Source organism: Cucurbita pepo, chromosome LG02 (genome assembly GCF_002806865.2).
Source record: "Cucurbita pepo subsp. pepo cultivar mu-cu-16 chromosome LG02, ASM280686v2, whole genome shotgun sequence".
NCBI lineage: Eukaryota > Viridiplantae > Streptophyta > Magnoliopsida > Cucurbitales > Cucurbitaceae > Cucurbita > Cucurbita pepo.
Window position 1 is genome coordinate 7,084,689 of NC_036639.1, and position 23,728 is coordinate 7,108,416.

General features: G+C 37.1%; 1 protein-coding gene across 1 annotated transcript; it reads right to left on the reverse strand.

Moving 5' to 3' along the window:
• Window positions 1-8,385: 8,385 nt before the first annotated feature.
• Window positions 8,386-21,602, reverse strand: LOC111787554. Its single transcript, XM_023667559.1, has 3 exons — window positions 21,232-21,602; window positions 18,395-18,475; window positions 8,386-9,066 (listed from the first exon to the last, which is right to left on the reverse strand). Exons 1-3 carry the CDS (start codon window positions 21,388-21,390, stop codon window positions 8,647-8,649), a joined length of 660 nt encoding a protein of 219 aa, XP_023523327.1. The 5' UTR covers window positions 21,391-21,602; the 3' UTR covers window positions 8,386-8,646.
• Window positions 21,603-23,728: the final 2,126 nt, after the last annotated feature.

Here is a 23,728-nt window from a genome sequence, read left to right on the forward strand (position 1 = left end):
CCAGGTAAGTGACCTTACTATCGGCATGGTTATATTTGATGTTGACACGTGCCCTGTGGTTCTGCACGTGTCATATATATTGATATGTGTGAATTGTCTGTGGATCGATATACTTCCTATATGTTATGCTATGTTATTATATGTGGTTTGTATGATAATAATTATGGTACGATGTGCTCAAGGATATGTTTGAGATAGGATACGAGAAGGATGCACAAAACGAAATGTAATGATAGAAGTAAGATACGTTCATGAAACGTTAAGGTTAGGATTACATCGTAGGGAAAACGAAACGAAAGATAGGTCCCATCATTTCATTGCATGTGATTGTTGCATAACCCTGATGGGGGTCACTTACTGAGTATTCTAGAAATACTCAAGCCTCGTGCTACTTTACTTTACTTTTTTAGGTTAAGGCAAGGCATTCCTGTACGGCTGACGACGGCATCGCAACTCGAGATCATGACACATGCATAGGGTAGTAGTATTTGTTTTCTTAGACTTAGGCTAGACTAGGATGTTTTTAACTTAAACCCTTATTCATTTTATTTAGTCTTTAGTTGTGTCGTTTTAAAGATGTTTTCGAAACACGTAAGTCTATGGCTCTCTTTTAAGATAAAAGTTATGTTTTATGGAATTTTAATGAAGTCTTCCGCATTTAATGTTTATGGTACGTATATAGTAGCGACCTTAAATTAAGTAGAAAATTTCGAGTCGTTACACTTTCCCTTCGTGGTATTTGGTAGCGTGATTGTGCACTAGCATGACGAGTCAAGTCTAGGGAGTATGTATATGATCTTGCCTGGTGGGCTTATGTGGGTTGTGTGCAGGGAAATACTACACATCCAACCTTGTCCATGTTGGAAAGCTAGAGCCCAAGGGCATCCCATGATGTTTTTTTTATGAAAGGATAGGTTCCACCATATTGCATGTGATTGACTCCCTCATCCCAACAGTGAGGTTACTTACCGAGTATTTATTTAAATACACAAGCCCAAGGGCATGCCATAAGTATTTCTTATTTTTCAAATAAAGGTAAGACATCGTTGTATGGATGATGACATTCCGTGCATGTTTACGGTTCTTAATATTTCTTAATATTCGGAATCTGTATTTGACTCTTGATGGCCCCGACATTTATTTACATACTGTGACATGGTCATGGAAATTCCTAGGAAGTTACCCAATATAGAATTACTCGAAATAAAGCACGCTTAATTATAAAGTTCCTATTATTGAGTCACGAAAAAGGAAGGTACACACCTTGTCAATATAGATAATAACTTTCATTTCCTTTAAACATTTCTTAGTCATCATATCTTAAAAAACGCTCTCATTTAGATGTGATCTTGATTCATTCATATATCCTAGTGTTACACGTCGAGACACTCTCTTAGCCAAATTTGAGTTTCTATAATATACTAACTANTTTGGGGGGGGGGGGGGAGCGTGACGTGGAATCAGCTACGTAAGCGACACGTAAGCAAGCATTTGGGCAAAAGAGGCTGCTGGTGCTGGCTGGAAAGCAGGCGACCGGTTTACTATTTACTAACAAGAATAATAATTAATAGAGGAAATGTGACACGTGGCAAGTCATACAGCTGGGTCTTCGTTGGCGCGTAGGAGGTAGAGAGTGACCCGGTCTGAGGTTTCATTTCAATTCTCGAACCGTAAACAAAATGACCAATTCTCGAACAGTTCAACAGCTGTGTGTATGTATGATTTTGTTTATTTAGTTAGAACGCAGACGTTGTGGTGAGGGTATTAATTTAATTATTGAACCCACAAATACATCTCTGTATTGTACCCAATGATAGCAATCTTCTACTTAACTCCTCCGCTATTAATGCTTCTATCATACATCATGCTTCTTTCTTGATTGTATTTACGTCTCAACACCTTATCACTATTGTGTCGTGAACTGTAATTGTGTTGACCTTTTTTATTTTCTTTCGATTTAGATTAAAACGAGGGGGATTTGCTCTTAGTTTCGATATGAACGAAATGAAAAATCTCCTTTGATGTTGATAGGTTCGTTACGTAGATTTTGATTTTTTTTAATGCAAGAATAAGGGTATAAGAGGAAAAGAGAAGAAGAAAACGAAGATGATAATGAACAATGGCGACAATGACGTGCACCACAATAATGGATGAAAGAGGATGAAAGGATGGAAGGAGAAGGTAGAAATTGTTGGATGATTTTGTTTTGGGTTTCTCCAAAAAGCCTCGTACTAATGGAGAAAGTATTTTTTGATTATAAATCCATGATCATTCCCTAAATTAGCCGATGTAGGACTTTCATCATCCAACACCTCCCCTCGAGTCAAACATGCCTTCCCTTAATTGAGGCTCGACTCCTTTTTCTTTTGGAGTCTTAGTCATTTTTTACTATGCCTTCGAGGAGGCTCGACTCTTTTTCTTTTGGAGTCCTTTGTTCGACATTTGAGGATTTACCAATCTATTGGCATGACTAAGTTTAGGGCATGACTCTGATACCATGTTAGATGAACACGACTCTCCACAATGGTATGATATTGTCCACTTCAAACATAAGCTTTCATGGTTTTGCTTTGAGCTTATTTAAAAGGTCTCGTACCAATGGAGAGAGTATTATTTGATTATAAATCTATGCTCATTCCTTAAATAGGCGGACCCACGACTTTCACTCTGGGAGGAAGGGAGAGAAAAATAAAAGAAAAAGAAAATTAAAATATTTTATATTTTTAATAAAAAACAAATATCACGTCAGCATTTAAATTGTTGAGTTTGAAAAACTTAAATACTAACGATTCAAACTATTTATTTTCCAATATTAAATGCATTAGAAGGAATTGAAATGTAATATTTACTAAGATTTATGCTTAAAACCTCATTGTTAATAATTTACTTTTTTTAATAATAAATAAAATTTTATTATTTTATTTACGATATTACATTATCCATTATATAATAATTTAAGATAATTAGTCTAAGAATGTGGTTGACATAGAAAATGATTACGTTGAAGAAATAACATAAATGGTTCATAATATATGGATCATGTTGGATGTTTTATCCTCGACTCACTTGTAATTGTTAAAAATGATTTGATTCAAACTGTTTAGGTAAGCGGGAGTATCTTATATAATAAGTTTGTATAAAACTGAACCATGAAATATTTAATCTCACTTTAAATATTTGTAAAGTGAAAAAAATTATCATTTTATAGAATAATCGTATGCAATGAGTTATGAATTTCCGTTTGTAAACTTTATTTTATTTTTGGTTTGCATGAATGATGATAACTTTTATGCCTAATTCAATATGTCTATCATTTAAAAAGTTGATCACACAGAGTTGAAAATATAATACTACGAGATAAAATTCACTCATTTTAACAAAAACGCCAATAATGAAGAATGATGTATCCCACGTCATAATATAGAAACCTATCTAACACCAAGTTTGAGGAGATGACGAAGTCTAGCGGCATCATATTGTCGGGTTACTTTCTGCTTTCTTTGTGGTTTCCTTGAGTTTTGAGTGAAGTTTTTTTTCATTCTCAACCATACCTCACTTCATCTTCAACACAAGTACACTTGACCATACACATCGGTTGTACGTAAATTTTTCTCTTTATTCATGAATCTAGTTGACTTGACTCTACTTCAGGTCGACCAATATCAACACATAACGTTGCATCGTTTCTCATCATCTTAATTCTCAACAACATGATTCATACGCTTCTATATAGAACTTCACAAAGATGTGCTTGGACCATCCTTTGGGTCCAAATAATCTTAAAATGCTCAACCAAAGCTTATTGAGTGATTTCAACTCTTCTTGTGATTTTAGTGTAGCATAACTATGCAAATAAGAACTTATTAGGCTAATATAATGCATATCGAGATAAACAGGCGAAGTGTAACGTCGAAGAAAAAAAATTAGCCAGGTCAACAGAGGGGCACATGTGTCAGCCATTATAGAGGTCCAAGGTCTCCCATTCCGTTTACCGAGGGTTAGAGATAAAAGTTGAGAGAAAACAAAATGTTGAGATATAATATTTGAAGAATATATTATAATAATTCGTTATGGAATATATCTTAGATATTCGTAATGAGCTAATATTTTTTCTTTTATGATTTGATTTATTTTATTATCAATATTTAATTAGTTTATATTTTTCTTATTTGTAGGTATTAGTATCCTATTTAAACGTTATGAATATCAATTACATACCTTTGACCCCACTTATATTTCTCATTCTTAACATATTATCAGAGCACCGATCTTAGAATTCTTAAATATCAAAATTTCATTTTGAGTTAGGGTTTGGTATCAGAGCCAAAGCCAAACCCTAACTTAATCAGTGAAGCGTTTACAGCCGCCGATCATCTATCGTAATAAGTTTTATCGTGATAAGTCCAATCGAGTATCACAACAACCACAACTTTCAAACCATCGCCATTGCTTCCAAATCTCAATCATTCTACTAGACCGAGAACTATGGTTGGCATTTGGCAAACTATTCTCGATCATCCAATATCAAGAATACGTTATAAGCATCTTCAAATTTCTCACCAAGCTCAAAGGTGGCATATTCAAGATGTTCGTGTTTTCTTTCACAACCTCTCAAATGATCCAGAGCACCGATCTTGGTGTTATTATCTAACTTCAAAATTTCGGATGTTTATTTAACACATCCTTATTATATTCATCACTCTGATCAGCCAGGATATTCACTTGTTCCAATCAAATTAAATAGAATAAATTACCAATCCTAGAGTAAATCATTTATGCATAAATCAAGAAGCAGCTCTTCAAATTATGAGATACATCAAAGGCGGTCTATTTCTGAGTTTTGCATCTTTTTGGGAATTCAATAGTTTCTTGAGAAGTCTAAAAATGCAAACTAATAAAAGGCGATCTATTTTTTGGTTTTGCATCTTTTTTGGAAATTCAATAATTTTTTGAAAGTATAAAAAATAAACCAACGTGTCCATATCATCAGCAAATACTTGTTTAGAGTTAACTTGACGGATATGTTCACTACTGAGAAGACAAAAGTATTATTGACCTACACTCTCTATTTTTTCAACGACAAGTTGAGTGTTATTCACCTACACTCTCTATTTTCTGAAAGACAAGTTGGATGTTATTGACCTACACTCGTAAAGACAAGTTGGATGTGATTGACATACACTCTCTAACTTGAGGGGGAGTGTTGAGATATAATATTTGGAGAATATATTATAATAATTAGTTATGAAATATATCTAAGATATTCATAATTAGCTAATATTCTTTCCTGTATGATTTGATTAGTAATATATTTTTATTTTATTCCCAATATTTAATTAGTTTATATTTTCGTTATTGGTAGGTATTAGTTGATAGCTTGTATCCTATATAAACGTTATGAATATCAATGACAATACACACCTTTGATCCCAATTCTATTTCTCATTCTTAAAACAAAAGGAGCCGTTGGAGATCTCATCAGAAACCACCCATGGAATCCACCTTCAGACGCCAGAGGAGGACTGATAGGCTCGCAAGGTCGATGCTCTGTCTAAGATTCGAGAGTTCACGAGGTAGGTTCTTGATTAATCTTCTTCAGATCTAAGATCCTCCTTAATGATTCTAGATCTAACCTTATCTTATGTTCAAATAGGGAGGTTGTTCTTCCAAATCTGTGAAGAAACTCGGCTGAAAAATGTGACCGGAGTTGAAAATTCGAGAATCGTCCAAGAACGGTAAGAAATTCCGACGCTCATAACTCATCCTGTGGTTAAGAAAAAAATTACAAAAAAAATTACAGAACGTAGCTTGTAACACGATCTAAAACTTTGCCGAAGAAACCATATCAATCTAGATTTCGGATCAAAAGATATGAAAATGAGAAAATGACTAATTGGGAAATGGTTCGAGCTACGGATCACAGGAGAGAAAAAAAAATCCGGCAGCCACGTGTCGACCGACGGGCTGTGAAGTGTGGCTTGGCCGACGGAGGACACGAGTCGAGCGTCGGCTAGAGCAACGCAGCTCCAGCAGAACGACAACACATGTCATTTGCAAACCAAATCGAACTCCTGGCTGATCCGACTCGAACTGGACTGCCTGACCCGTGACTACACAAAAGCAGTCTGTGCGTGGCAGTCACTCGTGCCACCTACGACTGATGTCCTTCCACGTGCGTGAGGGCGCGTGGTTGGTGCGTGAGAGACCCGTTTTCGTCTGTTTGCCTTCTATTTGCCTGATTTTCGTCCCGACTCCAATTCTAACAATGTTTTAATGTGAATAGGGACCTAACGGAGGAAAATCAATATTTTTGGACACCTTACGGGCATAGAAACACTAGCAAACTGGCACGCGTCAAACCAAGTAAGTCACCACCCGGTATTTAGGAAGAAATACTTGTAGGATTCGCTTGGATTGCATGCATGCCAGTTATTTGCCTTAAGTGGTAGCTTTCTATGATTGAAATTAGGTCATTTGATTGCAATGAACGTGAATGTATTGGGTGAATTATCTGAGTGTTGCAATCATGCTTTAAATTTTCGCTATACGTATGTATATATTTAATTCATGTTGGAATTGTGTACTCCGCGTTCTGGGTGCTTGATGGATGACTTCGCCCCGTTGAGCGTGAATTCTGTGTTTCAGGTGCTTGATGGAGGCCATCGCCCCATTGAGTGTGTGTGTCTAATTTTCATGAATTGTGTATGATGATGTTAGATGACGGTTGCATGCAGACTCTGTTATTTTCCATGACCCATTATGATGATAAGTCTAGGGATTTGTGGTTAGAAGTGACAAGTCACTTAGTCTAGACCTAGCTCCCCTAGGAACCTAACAGATTACCACAACAACGAAGTACCTTAGGAGCGTTCTTAGGCTGCTAGTTGTGTGAACGATATTTATAACTTCGTGGGAGGGTCAAGGGTTCCTAATTAGTTCTTATTGCTCCTAGCCATTTCGCATGGGAAATGTACCCACCACATCATATAGCTCATTAGCTGCATGGAAATGGGTTGGGTCGCGTCCCCCATAGGGAGACTATATGGGCTTAAGAGGTACTTAGCACACCCCCTAGGCTAGATACCATGTAGTCTCAGATAGCCCGACAGAGGTAGCGCCTCATAGAGAGAAACCGGTCATTACAGCTCAACACAAGGAACTCTTAGGTATCAAATGAAAGGACGGAGAACTAGTGAAGCTTTGAGGAGCAAGTCCCAAGGAACTAAGACCAGAACCAGACGTCCTAGAGCCAATTAGGAGACTGGAAATTTTGTTAATCTTAGGATGCGATGAGAGCGTATAAGTAGGTGGCTTACTGAGTATAATTTTTATACTCATCCTTGCTATGTTTTCCTTTTTCAGGAGCGCGAGGGTTGGTCAAGGGCGGACGTAATCAGAGATGGGGATTCTCATAGAGGAATGCGTTGTCCCGGGGCGTCAGTCCAATCTTTATTTTGTATTTGAATTTTCATATTTTGTTTCCAAACTGTTTAACTGTTTTTATTGTCGTTGAAATAAATGAGTTTGCTTTATTGCGTTTTCAAATGTTTTCATTTCATTCATGTATCGTTTTAAGTCACGACTCATAATAAAATATTGAGTCATGATACAAAGACTATGCCAACCGAGAACTTTCAAGTTGCACTAATACTTCATGATGTCACTTCAAGCATTGATATGTCATTTTTCTTCACTTCATTTCTACATATTTATAAAGAGTCTATCCATAGGATTGATTAATATTTGAGACCTTCCAAACATCCACCCATCCATCCACGTAATCTCGAGACATGAACCTTTTCCTGTTCACGCCGAGTTATTTGTACATACCATGTTAAAGCCTAACCCTATGACAGCAACATCTAACCCATAGAAAAGGATACACTCAATCAAATTAAACCTTAGACTAAGACAATTATGGCAATATTTATATTTTTATCTTCTATTAGAGTTTGATGTGTGGAGTTAATGTGCATAAAAACCGGAGAGAAGGAGAAAATAATGCAACAATTAAAAGCAACTCAATTGGATGAAACCAAAGTTTGATTATCTTTCTTCGAAATTTCCTTCCAATTTTAATTTCATTAAATAAATTAAACCTTAGACTCAAATAATTAGTAAGCACAATTTATACTTTCCATAAAGCTTTGCTTCTTTGAATTTTCTATCAAAATCAGACAAAAAAAAAAAGGGTCATTTTCATCATCGCTTTGTTATCCATAGAATTCATTTATTATTTTCATATCACAATTTCCTTTTCAAATAAACAATTTATGTTTCACTTTCAACGACTTTAAATCAGTCGCCCACTTCACAGCAAACTTCATTATATTGTGGTGTGACTCTTCAAATTATCATGACCTAGCTTTTTGAAGATCCACACACTTCGCCAATCTACAGAGATAGTATTGAATTCGAAAAAAGGGGAGCAAACCTCTGTTTGAAACAACATGATATACGTAAAAAAACAACGGTATTGGCAATTTCAAGTTATTTTTTTTAAGGTTCTATATAAAGAAACCCTTTACAGATAGAAGACCTAAAGAATTTCCAACAAAGAAAGTAAAGGCCATTGGTAGAGCTAGGAAATCATGCATGTTCTCACCTGCCTCACATAACATAGCACCTGTTTGGCAGTCTTCCAAATTAGTAACGTGAGTCATGTGCAGGACTATCGGCATGCATGTCCATGGATGAGTCATTAGAGCTGATTGAATTAGGGTCCACATTCTGGTGCTGAAGAAAGTTGGGATCGTTGTTTCGAGGAGCTCCGTTTTCTCCCGACATCCCATTGTTCGGGTAGTGAGCTTCCTGAGCAATGTGATACTGTTGTAAACTCCGACGAATGGGGCTTGACAGTGCGTTTGAGAAGACTGAACTTTTGGAATGATTATCAGAGTGCTCTGTTCGACTTCCTTGTCCGGTGGTTGCTTGCCCACAAAGACCTGATGAAGCAGGAAAGCTCGAGTTTGTAAACTGCATTGTTGGTTGAACATGCTGTTGTTGTTGGTGGACTGCGACTCTTGGGGACATCGACGGTTCTTCTCCACAGTAATCCAACTCATTCTGCAAGTTTCGAATTCAGAAAACTCAGATCAGTTAAAGAGAAAATCAGGCAAGACCTTCGCTTAATTCATTAAACTCTCTCACAAACACAAACTACAGCTGTTCATATATATTTTTTAATTTCTCTACGAGCAATCCATTGAACTCTATTACAAATGCTAACATCTTATTCAACAATTTCTCTCCCAAAGAGAAGAATTTTATGTAATTCATTTCCTATGTCCCTCCAAAATGGGTGTTCAAGCTCAAGTTACACATGATTGAAACTTGTAGTAAAAGACTAAGGATAATAATGGTTGTTTTAGGCTGAAGCGAGTATAGCCTAACGGTAGTTGACATGTATCCTCAACTAAGAAGTTAAAGGTTTGAACCCCTAAATATTGTTAATTCGGAAAAAAATTTCACTAATCATTTTTATTAATTCCAAATTTATCACTAATCATTTTTATTTTCATTAGTAATTTGCCTATGTCCTTCCTTTCTGAAGGGGAGGGTGTTCAAGCAACCAAAAGACTGACATCTACAAGGTAAAGTTAATACTGCAGTTTCAGAATATTATCACTACTCATTTCTCGGATTCAAGTTTTATCTACTGCAGCATCATCACTACTATACAACTTTTATTTTATGGAAAACAAACAGAATCAGAGGGGAATCCAACCCCCAGGACATAAACCAAGGAGTTACATAAATAACATTCTTCAGTTTGCCACCAATAAGCTAGTTTGTAACTAAAATAACAAAAGAAAGAAAAGAAGGAAAGAAAGTAAACTCCAACACGAGTAAACAAAAAAAGTACAAGGTATCAAAATCCCTGGTCAATAGCATTCCTCCACCAAAAACTTGGCAGGGTTTTGAAATCGCACTACCAAGAAGCATAGTAAGAACAATTTTCATACTTTCTCAAAATACCCCTCGATTAACTAAACTATTTATTCCAAAAAGTTAAATGATACAACTAGTATATATGTGATCCCAAAAAATGTTTTCGAAACAAAGATTTTATTGAGCAAAATGAAAGAAAAATAAAAGCACACAACAAGCCGAACAACAAAAAGGAGTCCAAGAACTGACTACAAAAATGCTCCAATCCAACAAAATCAAACCAAGCTCATAATTACAAAAAAGGTCGAATATCTAAAACCCACAAAACACATGAAGTCTTGTCACCTCCCAAACCACATCACAAGACCGCTCAACCTCTCTAAAGGGGCCTATTATTCTGCTCAAACCAAGTAACAAAATGAAAAAGAAACTAGTGTGCCACAAAACGAAACACTTCGTCCACCAAAATGAAACAATCTCTATTCAAAGCTAAACATACCTAAACGAATTCAACCATCAAATTCAAAGACACAGTGCAATTGTCAATTCCGTAACAAGTGATTCGTATCAATAAGAGGGCGTTGAAACCCCACAACGAAAAGAAAGGATCAGAAAATAGAATAGATGCCACATAATGCACCTTCTTACCCAAAATACAATATAATTGCGGACGCACAGAGTAGCTTATTAACCAACAATCCACGCAAAATTACACACTCACAACAATACCCCAACAAAACATCTAATAAATGGAGAAAAATAAGGAAGCCTAGAGGAATTAGATTGTTTAGAGGTGATTTGCAGGACTATTGGCACCACAAACAGCAACCCACACAAAAGGGTGTAGAGATTGCCACAATCCATGGTGTGATTGTGTCTTCAAGAAAGTCATCAATGACGATAACTAGTTTAAGTGGGGGAAATGTCACAATCATCCTAGGAAGAGAGTAGGTTGTAACCCTCACACAGAGACAGATAAGGCAGCGACCTTCAAGTGGCATCCATCCGACCATGTGAAACCAAGATGAGGCATATGAAAGATGGATGCAACAAGTAGACAAGAGGGAAAAGATAAGCTTGATAAAGGACCAAATAGGGTCTCAGGCCTAAACCTCAAAAGTTGGAGTTCTCGAAGGAGTTTGGGCATGCGGCTCTCGAGTTAAGTCCGTCCATACGAAAGATGAAACCTTGCCAAATTTGGCGTCAATCAAACATTGGATGGACACCCCACAAGACCGTATGACCATTTACCAAAATCATGTATACTCCTACCAGGCTAAAAATGCCTCAAGGAAAGGCATGGTGTCAGCTCTCCACCACCCCTAGGCCCCGTGGCCTAAGCAAGCTACCCTATGACACATACATGTGTCAGTGTGGGCAAGCATTGTGAGACAAGTATCTCGAGCGACTTCCTTTGAAATGGGTCTTTCAAGGACAATGTCAGACTACATGGGTGTTTTGACATTGTGCCCTCACCCATGTGTCGGAGGTTTGTATATGCACTTACTAACCAATACAGAATCCGAAAGTGATTTAGCATGGACATGGGAGGATCCAATGCCATGATAGAACCTGGATGGATGAATGTTGAAAAATGTCTGATGACATGAACGACACATGGTCAGTTCTCAATAGTATGTTCGAGCAGGCAACGATGGTTGATGACATCCTAGGACTTAGAATGACATCATAATACGTAGACCGTATTGTTGGGAACCAAGATGATAAAATAAGATGCAACGTTGCATATGAGAGACTTTGGCAACTTGGCCTATTGTAGAGACCGGCCAAATAAAGTCACAGACAATTGAATATGCTCGCATACGAGGCGTGTGTGGCCAAATAAGCCTAGATTTTGCATTATTTGTGGGTTGGCAAAGGAAAACCTCGCCTAAGGTCTGACAAAGCCACAAAGTCAGATGAAAAATGTATATGGGGCTTGGGGTTCTCCTTAAGGCTTGTCATGTGCATGTCAAAATCATGATGTCACACAGTTGAAAATGTTCGACCGTGACACAAATCATACCTACTTACAATAACTTTATGCCAAAAGTATCCAAAAGAAACATCACAACCATTTTGCCAACAAAGCCCCATTACATAACCTTAATTTCCCAAACTCTAGACCATGCAACTCCACAAGCTTAACCACCAATTCCCAGTTGACAAGATGAGACCCACCCACCCACCTCAACCCTTCTTTACAAGAAATTGCTCAGAACTCTCTCTATTCTCCCTCTAACGAAGACTAGAACCTTGAGTAGCGATAATAAATAAATGAAACCTCACCCAAAACTAACTCGATAAAAGTGAGCCTTCCTCCTTGGGGAAAGAAACCTTCCTCCAAGTAGACAATTGTTTCTGGATCTTATCTAAGACAGAATTCCAAAACACCTAGCTCCTCATTTACGACCAAGCAAAAGCCCAAGATACTTCTTAGATGGAAGGTGGCTCACCTCACAACTAACCATGGACACCCAAACACTTATCTTAGAAGGGCCGCAATTCACGTCTATGACTAAACTTTTGCCCCTACTAGTCTTAGGGATAGAAAATCACTTCAAAGAACAATAAGAAACCATTATGATTTACAAAGAAATTATCCTTCCTCGAACATAATAATAGGAAGTGATTAGCAAACTAAAGGCGAGACAAGTGAACGAACTCCTTACCTACCTCTTAAAGCCCTCAACAATCCCCTTCTCCACACCTAACGATACAAGCCTACTAAAAATGTCCACAACTAGGATGAAGAGAAAGGGCAAGAGAGGATCCCCTTGATGAGCTCCTTAGAAGTAAAAATCTTCCCTCTAGGTTTCCTATTAGCAAAGATGGAAAATTTGCAAACCTAATGCAATTCCACATCCATGCTCCATATAAACTTAAAACCTTTCTTTCCCAGACCTTATCTAAGAAGTGCCAATCCACACATGGTCATTAGCTCTTCCAAAATCAATCTTGAAAATCACCACTTTCTCCTTTCTTTCTTTGCCTATAATCATCCATGACTTCATTAGCAATCAACACTTTGTCTAAGATTTTCCTTTTCGCAATGAAGGCGGTTTGATAAATGGAAATAGTGCTATAAGGACTTTCCTCAATCTATCCACCCAGGTTTAAGCAGTAGCTTGTAACTAGGCTAATAGGCCTAAAGTCTTTCACCTTGTTAGATTCTCTTTCTTAGGGATAAGGCACACATAAGTCTTACTCACCCCAGCGTTGAAAACGACTCATACAAAAGTCACAAAAAACTTTCCACACATCCTCTTTGATACATTCACCAATTATATTAAGAAAAAGCCATAATAAATCCATCTAGCCTATGGGACCTATTCCCATAAAAGCCAAATACCACACAAATTTCCTCCAAAATAAATAGGGGCCTCTAACTCAACCCAATCCTTTCCCAAAATGGGGCACCAGTCTATCCCTTCCAAGAAAGGTCAAAGGGTTGGTGGAGGTGCATAAAGATTAAAGAAGAAAGAAACGGTCCTCAACCTCCCTGCCCTCCTTCACAACCACTCCATTGTCCTTCTCCAAGAACTAATTCTTGTTCCTCCCTCTCGCCATGATGTGGAAGTAGGAGGAGTTTTCATCTCACTCTTTGGCTCACTTTTTCAAGCTAGTACCCTCCCTTCTAATAAAAACTACAGATTCTCCTCTTTTCCATCCTCAACTCCGTCATCAAGTTCCCCACCTTCTCCAACCTATCTAACAGCCTAATCCTTTCCACAATCTCTATTTTCCTCTTCAAAATATCACCAAAAATTGCAAAGTTCCCATCATTAGAATTCTTTTGTGGTACGAGGGAGGAGTTTTCCTTTCCCTCTTTAGCCCATTTAACCTTCGACTTTTGTCTCAACCTAGTATCCTCCTTCCTAATAAAAACTACAAATTCTCCTCTATCAACCCTCAACTCCCTCGTCAGGTTCCCCATCTCCTCCAACCTATCTTACGCCCAAATCCTTCCAAAATATCCATTTTACTTTTCTTAATATCACCACAAATTGCAAGATTCTCATCCTTCAGGATTCCTTTAGGGGTCCTAAGCTTATTCAAGAGCTGAAAACCTTACACTTTCCTTCTATCCTAACACTCCATCCCAACAAGATGGACGCTTTAAAATGAGGGTCGGACAGCCAAATATTCTCAAACCTAAATGGACTCGAACACAAGAAATCCTCTTAGAATCAAGATTGACATGCCAACGACCAAATGCAAACCTCAGGCCCAATACCTATTTAGGATTAGGAAAGGAATCCAACTAGCCTTTAGTCCACAAAAATCTATCAAGCCTCCAACTCACTACCCCTTCTTTTCCATTCAACCAAGTAAACTTTCCAGTCACTAGGGGGAAACCTAACACACTACTTAATAAGACTAAGGAAGCCCCTCGTAAATTTCAAGACTTTTTCCCATTACACATTTCCGACAAGTACCTCATCACATTAAAGTTTTCAACCAAACACCAATGCTCCCTACATAGACCAAAGAGGCCTCCCAGCTTCTCCAAACAGTCCTTTCTCCCCTTAGGAATAAGAGGGCCATCAACCCTCCACCCACCCTACCCCCAAATTGAAAAAACAAAGGCCACAAATAAAGCTAAAGTTAGGTGAGCCAATGATGGGGACAACAATATGGCATTTTTCCACTGTTTGGTGAATGGTAGAAGAAGAATCTTATTGATTCTTTTGAGAATGATCAGGGAGCTGGTTGGGGGAAGGTGGAAATTTAGGAGAAAATACTTCCACTTTTCTCTTGATTATATGACCTAGTGCTAGCAATAGGCCCTTTGTTGAAGTTTTAGATTGGTCCCCCAACTCAAAGGCTGAAAAGTTGATTCTAGATGGTCCTTTCTCGTGGGAAGAAATAAGAAATGTTGTCTTTGAGTGCGATAGGAATAAAGCACATCGACCCTAAGAGAATTTTTATGGGTTTCATTCAAGATAATTTGGAGGGCATTAAGGCTTGACCTTGAAAGGTGTTCAAGGATTTTTTTTTTAGAGGGGCATTCTTGCAAGATCTCAAAATTATACTTTTTTTTGCCTCATTCCCAAGAAAGAGAGGGGAGTGAAGGTTAAGGACTTCATACCCATCATTATGATCACAAGTGTCTATAAGATAGCTTTGTGATAAACCTTTCAAGCGCATCCCTACAAAATCCCCACCCCACTCGATCCTTGCCTTTCAAAAAAAAAAAAAAGAGACATTCTTGTATTAAAGGTTTCTAATGCCACTACGTAACAATTACGAATTGAGTTCCACACCACTTGAACCCAACACAAAGCATTGATCGTTCTCTACCATCTGAAGAATGGGTCACCATTTGACCTCTAAACAATGCACCCAACAAAACTATCTCACTCATGCCACCTGACTTTGATTCAACAAAACCCTCTAAGACACAAAGACTTACCTTACAAATCTCTTCAATCTCCACCTTCTTACCAAACACCCTCAGCATGAGAGTATTACCTATTTTGATTCTCATGAGGCAAGACATGCATCCAAATAAATAAAGATATGTCAATAAATTATTGTATAATCCAAAAAATGTGGTTTTCCTTCTTTGGACAACATAGAAGACCAACACTATTTTGAATTTCTTTATGACACTTGATTTTCAAAATCAACTTACGGAATGAATTTGAAGACTTCCTCTCCTTTATTAAGATTGTGTAGGGATTGAACTACGAGACTCCCCAACACATCAAGTAACCAAAGTCTCTCATCTACAAGAAAAAAGGGCTGGGAAAGACCAAATCACTCAACCAAATTTAGGCATTCTTTAAAATTAAGTGCTCTCCTAAAACTGAAATTCCACCAAACGCTTCCATTATCTCATATGGAAGAAATGTAGGTGGCTTGCTCATACCATGAATCATTCTAAAATTTCACATGAGAACCATTTCCAGCTATTTACACAAACTTTGAGTTAAGAAATATTTCAATTTCAAAATGGTGACTATATGGCTTCTAGAGCTAGCATAAGAACACCATCCAGACGTGCAAGTTGATAGTCAGTACTAATAACCTTATACCATCAGTTCATAAGTTCATAGATCTTTGTTGAATGCCCAAACCACCAAGAGAACACCTTTCCAATTCACAAGATGAGCATCACCTTCCCTCTGGGCCTTATGGCAAAGATGATAATGTCCTAGTTAATTGAAAATGACCGTATGGTTTAAACGATGAGAAGACGAGTAATTCAAGGGCTACTTCTAGTCCAACTTCGAAAAGTGGCTCAAGTCAAGGGGCTATTAGTTCTTCAGCTATAGTGATGCAAGCAAGAGAATCTGTCCTAAAAGATGGCAACACCTCAAAGGCATCTAACAGAAATCAAATTACAAATAAAAAAATAGAAAAAGATTTGTATCAAATGGGAGGAATGATTCTACCCTAATGTCTGAAGGAGTTGCAAGTAATGGTGTTGCTAGATGGGGCAGAAGATTTGAAAGTGGAATCAATAATCGGTGAAGAACGTGAAATACCAAGCATTAAATGGATAACAGAGTAGTCTTTCTTCCAAGTATAATGGAGATGGTAGCTTCAACAAGTCTATTTTTTATTTTAGAGACATGAAGTGTAGGATTGAAAACAATGGAAACCTGGATAGACGACTAAGAAGTTCAAACATTATCGGTAGAATGTTGCATAACCTAAAGGTCATCATGATGAAAAAGACCAACTAACTTCTGTAGCTAATCATACAAAAGAGAAGAATTCAACTCAACATCTTTGGTCATAAAATGTTCAAATGGCAAAGTAAAGCTTTCAGCCAAAAGAGAATCACTGAACTTAAAAAATTAAAAATTGACAAGTCCCAATGATCGGTGCTTGGAGGATCTAAAAGATAATATCCTTAAAATGAAGAGAAAGTTTCAAACTTGGATTCTAGGAGTAGTACAATCAATAAAACTAGAAGTCTAGGAAGAGATACTGACCCAATCTCCAAAATGTTGACCAATTGCTTAAAACACAAGAACATTTTCACTAGAGCAATATGAATATCCTTTCAAGAGTTGTGAGCTAGCAATTTGGAAACCACCAAGATAGAATTGAAGTTCATTTTCACTTCTTTTTCTTTCATCACCTAAAATGTAAAAACATCTCCTCTTTTGTATCACTTACTGTGTAACTTCAGAGGAGTTAATTATCGTTGACTAGTTCCAACGGTAACATTTCTTGTTCTTCAACATGATTTGTAACAATAAAAGGCAAATGATGGAGGTGGCTGATTTTCGTATGAAGTAGGAGTATATTTAACCTTTATAAGATTTCTCCATAAAACTACCAACCTCTCTTTTCAACAACGGGTACTTACAATTTCTTTCTACCTCTAGAAGGTGGCCAAACTACACATTCAAGTTTCTATCCTTGAGGAGATCTAAACATGGCCAAACAAATAGTTCGGAGACAACTGTAACTAGATTACGAAAGATGAGTGCATCGAATTTTGCAACAGTTCAATCAAAAGAGTTTCTAATCCAAAACAAATGAGAGACAAAAGGAGACTTTTCTGCTTGTTCTTTATGTCCTCACAAAACCCATGTCATTTTCATACCATATGCAAAAATAAAGGTTATAGGTACAACTCACCAACTCTATAGAAATGGCGTGGCGACGACAGAACATAAAGAGGTAGGGAAAGGATAGGTTAGGTGATGGGAGGAAGAGAAATGGAAGAAAAAAAAAAGGATGAGGAGCGGCAATCAAAGGTATGTTGTTCAATCTTCCACTGGCCTTGGAATTTGGCTTCTAGAGTTTGGTAGAGGGGCTAATTACAACAATTTTTGTCGATGTCCAAAAGACAACATCTTGAATGCAAGCTAAACAAAACCTTGCTAGATGGATATTCAACCACAAGTGGGTATTCCTTGTGTGGGAATTTGTTATGCTACAAAGGATGGAACATTCCATTTTTTCCCCCACCACTCCTTGGCTTTTGAATGAATTTCATATAAGCCCAGTAGGAGGTTATCAGGGTGCACTCGAAACATATGAATGGCTTGCATGGAAGGTGAGAAAAATCAGTCTCATCTCTAAGTTTGTTCTCTTTGTTATTAATTTGTTGATTCAAAAGTTTTGCAGCTGCCTGTCTCTTGGCCTCAACTTGGAACTCTCTACCAAAGCCTTTCGCTGGATTTTATCATTTGGATTGTTTTTTATTTCCTTCTTCATAGTTTATTTTCATTGTTGGGTTATGCTCTTTTGTTTCTTCTTTAAAATATACCAGATAGACCAGGGGTCCAGGTTAGACAATAGAAATATATAATTATCCTACATAAAAAGCTAGATTGTGTTCAACTTATGTTATCAACTCTAGTCAAGGTGCCTCTTCAGTAATTTTGTATTCAAGTTCTGTCGTACTCTTTTTCTCTAGAGGGAGGATGTAAGTTTTTTTGAAACTATTCAAAAAAAGCCCATCTGGAAATAGCTAATCTCAAACTGACTCAAATGTTCAAACAAAGATGCAAATGAAAGAAAAATGTCATCCCACCCGTATGTAATTGAGTACATCAGCTGTTGTCACTCTAGATCCACCTTCTTGTTGTCTAAACATCCACTGATAAAGCTTCTCCTGAAAACAGCATCACGTGAGGCAATAAATGTCAATAAAACAGAATAACATCTTTTTGTGAAGATATGTATCACACAAGCAACAATAAAACTAAGGAAGATATTGCAAACTTGCCTATGCTTTTAAAACAATAATCAAATTTCTCATTGATACATAAAAAGAAACAAATGCTTAACGATACAACCTCACATAAAGCAAACAACACAAGGGAGACAAGATAATTCAAAACAAATGAGCCAAGGAAAGTACTTGTCTTCAAAAAAGAAATCCTAGGTACCATTAAAGCCCCAAAAAGTGTCACTAATTTCTCCAAGCAAGACTTGCCCCAAACAAAGAGTTGGAATTTGTACCTTCTACAGCGAGGAGAACAAAGGGGCATTAGGTCCAAGTAAGGAAACACTAAAAATATGGCTAAAGCTAGAGTCAGTATATGAGCACATAGCTTAAGGAATCATTATAAGGGCTAAGTCTAACGAGAGCCTATAAGTAGGCTGCTTACGGAGTATTTTATACTCATCCCATCTTATTCATTATTTTTCAAATGAAGTGTAGACCACAGTCGACGGTGGGAGTGTGTGGAGCCGTGCAACTGCAGGAGGTGCCCTTTAGATCGAGTCGTCTTCCTTTCTTGTCATCTTACTACTTTTAAATGTTGTTTTTGTGTATGATTGATAAACTATTTTGAATTGACTCTGCAGATACTATTTTGTACTTTTATTAAATTTTATGTCAGTCCTCAATGCATTTTAAATTTCCTTGTAAACACTATTTGGTACCCACTGAAAAAGGCTGTGGCACAACCATACGTACTAACAATGATCCTATGCCATAAAGCATTTGGTTCTCCAAAGAAACTCTATAATCATATAGACAATTGAAACCCACTACGAAATCTCAAATTACCAATGCCTAAACCCTCAACCTCCAAAGGCCTCGAGACCACTTCCCACCTAACCAAGTGAGACCCTTGTATTGGGTATTGAATTGTCTCTTTCAGGTATGATTTAGGGAGTATGAAAAATTAAACTGCACCCTATCTCCTCTCCGTTGTTCATATATCAAATTTGATGAAGCATCTGATGTTAGTATGACAGTGAGAAATCTAAGGCATAGTTAGTTGATACAAAGATCGATAAATTTTGTATTAAAGACTCTTTTGTTGAAGCATTTAACATTCTTTATTCATAAAATGAATTTAGTTGATGTTTTGCAATCTCCAACATCATTAGCAAAGTATTCTTCAATTCCTCCCACATTTCATTCCTTTATTGAGGTTTGTGGATTCACGTGGAAGAAATTACTCCTCAGACACCACAAATTAAAAATCTAATTGTGTTTCACTCACTCATTTTCATTATCCAACAATGAAAATTACGTCTTGCAAATCCAGAGGCTTTGGGGCTGTTTTTTCTTTTATTGTTCATGTTTCCTTGAAGATAGTTTTCATGTTCAATTTTTTATTCCTTTAGGAGTTAAAAGGTTGTCGATTATTTTATGAAGCCTTTCTGGAAGATTACTGGGCTGTTTATTCTGGTGGTTTATAGTTTTGTGCGATTGGAGCCATTTGAGTTGGTTCTCAATTATCATATCTTCTCTCCTTTTCACAATTTGACTTTAGATCTAATGTGCAAACAGTATTGTTCTCAATTGTCAGATCTCTTCCTTCCTCCATCAGTCTCTTTTGCTTGAAGCATATCATTCTGGACTTTTATTCAATGTTTTGGTTGGATAATTATTTTAGGCTCTTTGTTGAAGAGGATTTAGTATTATTTTGATTTTTATTTACATCCTTCTTTGTAATCCTTCTTAGTTGTTTCTTCTCATGCTTATTCTTGACCTTTATTTTGATGTTTTGCTTCGATAATTATTTTAAGCTCTTTTTTGAAGAGGATTTAGTATTATTTTGATTGTAATGTATGTCCTTCTTTGAAAGGTAATCCTTCTTAGTTGTTTCTTTTCATTCTTTTGTGGAGATTTGTATCTTCTGAGCATAAGTATTTTTCATTATTTCAAANTTAAAAAAAAAAAAAAAAAAAAAAAAATGGTGGTTGAAGAGGAGGTGTCAAATCAACCATTCAATTATAAGTACCAGCAGTAGGCTTATCCCCAATAAGCTTTGTAAACAGACCTAGATTTTCTATTCACGAAATCAGGGATTGGTTTCATTTCACATTATAAATCCATTCACCTATGTCTTGCATCCTTTTACAGCGAATACAACAGCACCCTGTTCTGCTAGGCCAACCATCAAACATCACCTAATAACGAAGGATAATCACGAAATACTCAAAAGCGAAACAAAAGGACAACATAGAAACATATTCTCTACCTTTACCGCAATTTAACATAAAAAGATCGTCATCGCGATGTATGAACGATATATATTCTCTACCTAGAAACAAATGCTACAAGGCAAAACAATCAAGGATGAAAGCAGAATGGCCAAACAGACAGACGAATATGGGCATCAATACTATCATCGTATTTCAAAATCGAATGCTCAGATTTTTAAGCAGAAATACGTACGAAATATACTACCTAAATTCTCAGAATACATGAAACTACCCGAAATCGCAAAAATAAAGCCTCAAAACAAATACAGATGACAATACAGACAACCACAAACCACGTCGAATAGAATGAATTTCAAGTACACAAAAGAGAGACAGGAAAACATGATAAAATCAGAAAGGGGGGGAAAGGATGGGAACAGGGGAAGATTCAATGGGGGGGAAAAAACAGACGAAATTCCAGACCATGGCGTGACGTTCTCCGGCTTGGAAAGAAAGCTTCTGGTGGTTCATGGCCTGGGTATAAAGCTGGGAGAGAGAGTTGGCCGCACTGCAAAAGGAGGCGTACATGGTCCGATCTACCTCGTCGAGGCTGGTAGCGATGGATTTCCGCTTCTTGGCCATGGCGGAGGGGATTAATCTTGTGGTCCGGTGAGTGAAGGGGGTGATTCCGGCGGGTATGGGGGATTTCGTTCTCAGAGTGAAGATGAAGATTTTGGGAGGATAGGGATTTGGGGGAGGCGAAGGCCAAGGGGGGACTGGTGAGAGACTCGGGATGCTTGCATTCCTTCCGTATAGAAGAGAGCTGTCAGGTTGAGTGGAGGAAAAGGACTTATGGTAGCTATCGTGGCAATGCTGTGCATATGATTATTTCTTTTATACGCCCTCATCTTCATGTAACGCCAATTTGTTTCAAAATCAACTATATTATTAAATTTTCTAAACTTAAAAAAAAAAAAAAAAAATTACAAATTTAATTTCAAAAACCATACGTCTAATGGATTCTTAAATTTTTTAAAATTTTGAATAGACCGAGAACCTTAAAGGTATGTGTCATTTCGCTCGTTTTGGACAAATTTGATGGTTGAATTAAATACCTTGGTTATGAGGGGTAAGTTTCCTCGATTTCCACTAATCATTTATTTGATTCTGCTTTTAGCTAACGTTCGCTTCCACGTCTCATAGTTTGTCAAACCAATCACTTCGACTTGACTTGTCAGTTTAGTTTGATTTTTACATATCTCGAGTTTGAAAGAATTTTACCTCAAAAGTTTTAAGTTCTTACCCACAAATAGCCTTCTTTGATCTCGAGTTCGAGTTCACTCCTAAAATCAACTTGGTAGACCGCTCAATTTCTCTTTGGCTCAAATTGCTACTTCACGTTACGATTTTGAGTTTGAAGATGCCCAGATCAACACGAGTAATCTTTTGTGGTCAAATGGCGCTCATGATCCTAGGGTGTAAGGTCTATTGAAGCATATAAACCTGGATCAACATGTAAACTGCACTAGTTGTAGTGTCCTAATCTTAACTGAGAGCTTTCTCATGCATGCTTTGCTAGGGGGATATTCCTATCAATCACGTAAGCATATCCATAATATAAACTTCACCTTAGTCATATCTGGGAGATGAGGAGGTCTATTGGGTTCCTAGGTGGCTTAACGCGGACTTCTTGCTCCAAGTTGCTCTGTTTTGACTCATCGAGTCTTTCTCCTCTTACTATCACTCATGATCCTAGGTGCTTAGTCTAACACTATTACTCTTTTGATTTTCATATTTTCTTCAACATAATTCCTATCAACATGATTTCTTCACAAAAGTCGTAAATTTTAACCCACCGACACATATGTATTTTTCTGTCATTTATTATCAACTACAGACTAAAATAAACGCATTTAAAGATTGTCAAAAACTAAAAACTTAATCAATCTTGCAGTTCCTTCGTGAATCTTGTTCAAATTTTTTCCAAAAACAACCTACATAAAAACTAAAACCTAGTTTTTCCTCGATTCTTAATAGATTTGAACAAATTGAAAGCTCAGATTGATATTCTCAATCTTCTAAACATTTCTTGGGAAAGAACTCCGACTAGATTTCAACTCCAAACCGCTGTTTGGAGCGGATTTCGACTTTCTCTCTCTGACTCTCTCCCAAAACCCTAACTTTTCTTTTCCCTCCCTTTTTTCTTTCCATTTTCTTATTCTTTCTTTTCCCCATTTATTAACTCTCTAATTAGGGTTCTAACAAGCCCCTAGTTAGGCAAAGTAGGTCAAAATGAAATTGATTTTAACCAAATTTCCCAATTTTTTTTTAGCCGAAATTTTTCTAAGCAATTTTCTCTTTCATCTCATCATCAAACTAGACCTATGTGGCTACAATAAAATTATGAAAGTTCAACTTTAAAATGTAAAAATCGAGTATTTAATAACTCATTTGGACGCAGGTGTTACGCCTCGGGTGAACTAGCTAGTCTTTAATCTATGCCTATGTTGTGATCTTGTGTAACTTCATTTTTGTTCCAATACTAATGGCTTGTTAGGATTCATTAGGTAAATGGAGTCGATCAATACCAAATTTTCATCTACAAAAGAATAGATGACATAACTTAAGTAGGTCCATAATGTCATGCAAAGTTTTAAGAGAGAGACCCTCGTGCTAGCAACTACTGAGTACCCATGTGGTCCCTCACCTTGGTTTACAAAGCAAGAGCTCTATTAGAAAACTTTGGTTTGTTTTCGCATGCGGTACTAGCACACTCAAATCTTATCGAGTTCTAATCTCATTGAGTTCGAAACTCATCAAGTTTTGATCTCGAGGCTCTACCCTATTGAGGCCAATCTAGCTCAAATTTCAAGGTGCACGTGTAAACCCCCACTAATCAAGGTAAGTTCACTATTAAGATTAGCTAGCTACTCCTTATAGTCCCAACAAAGCATTGATAAGGATAGGGGAGTGACCTCGG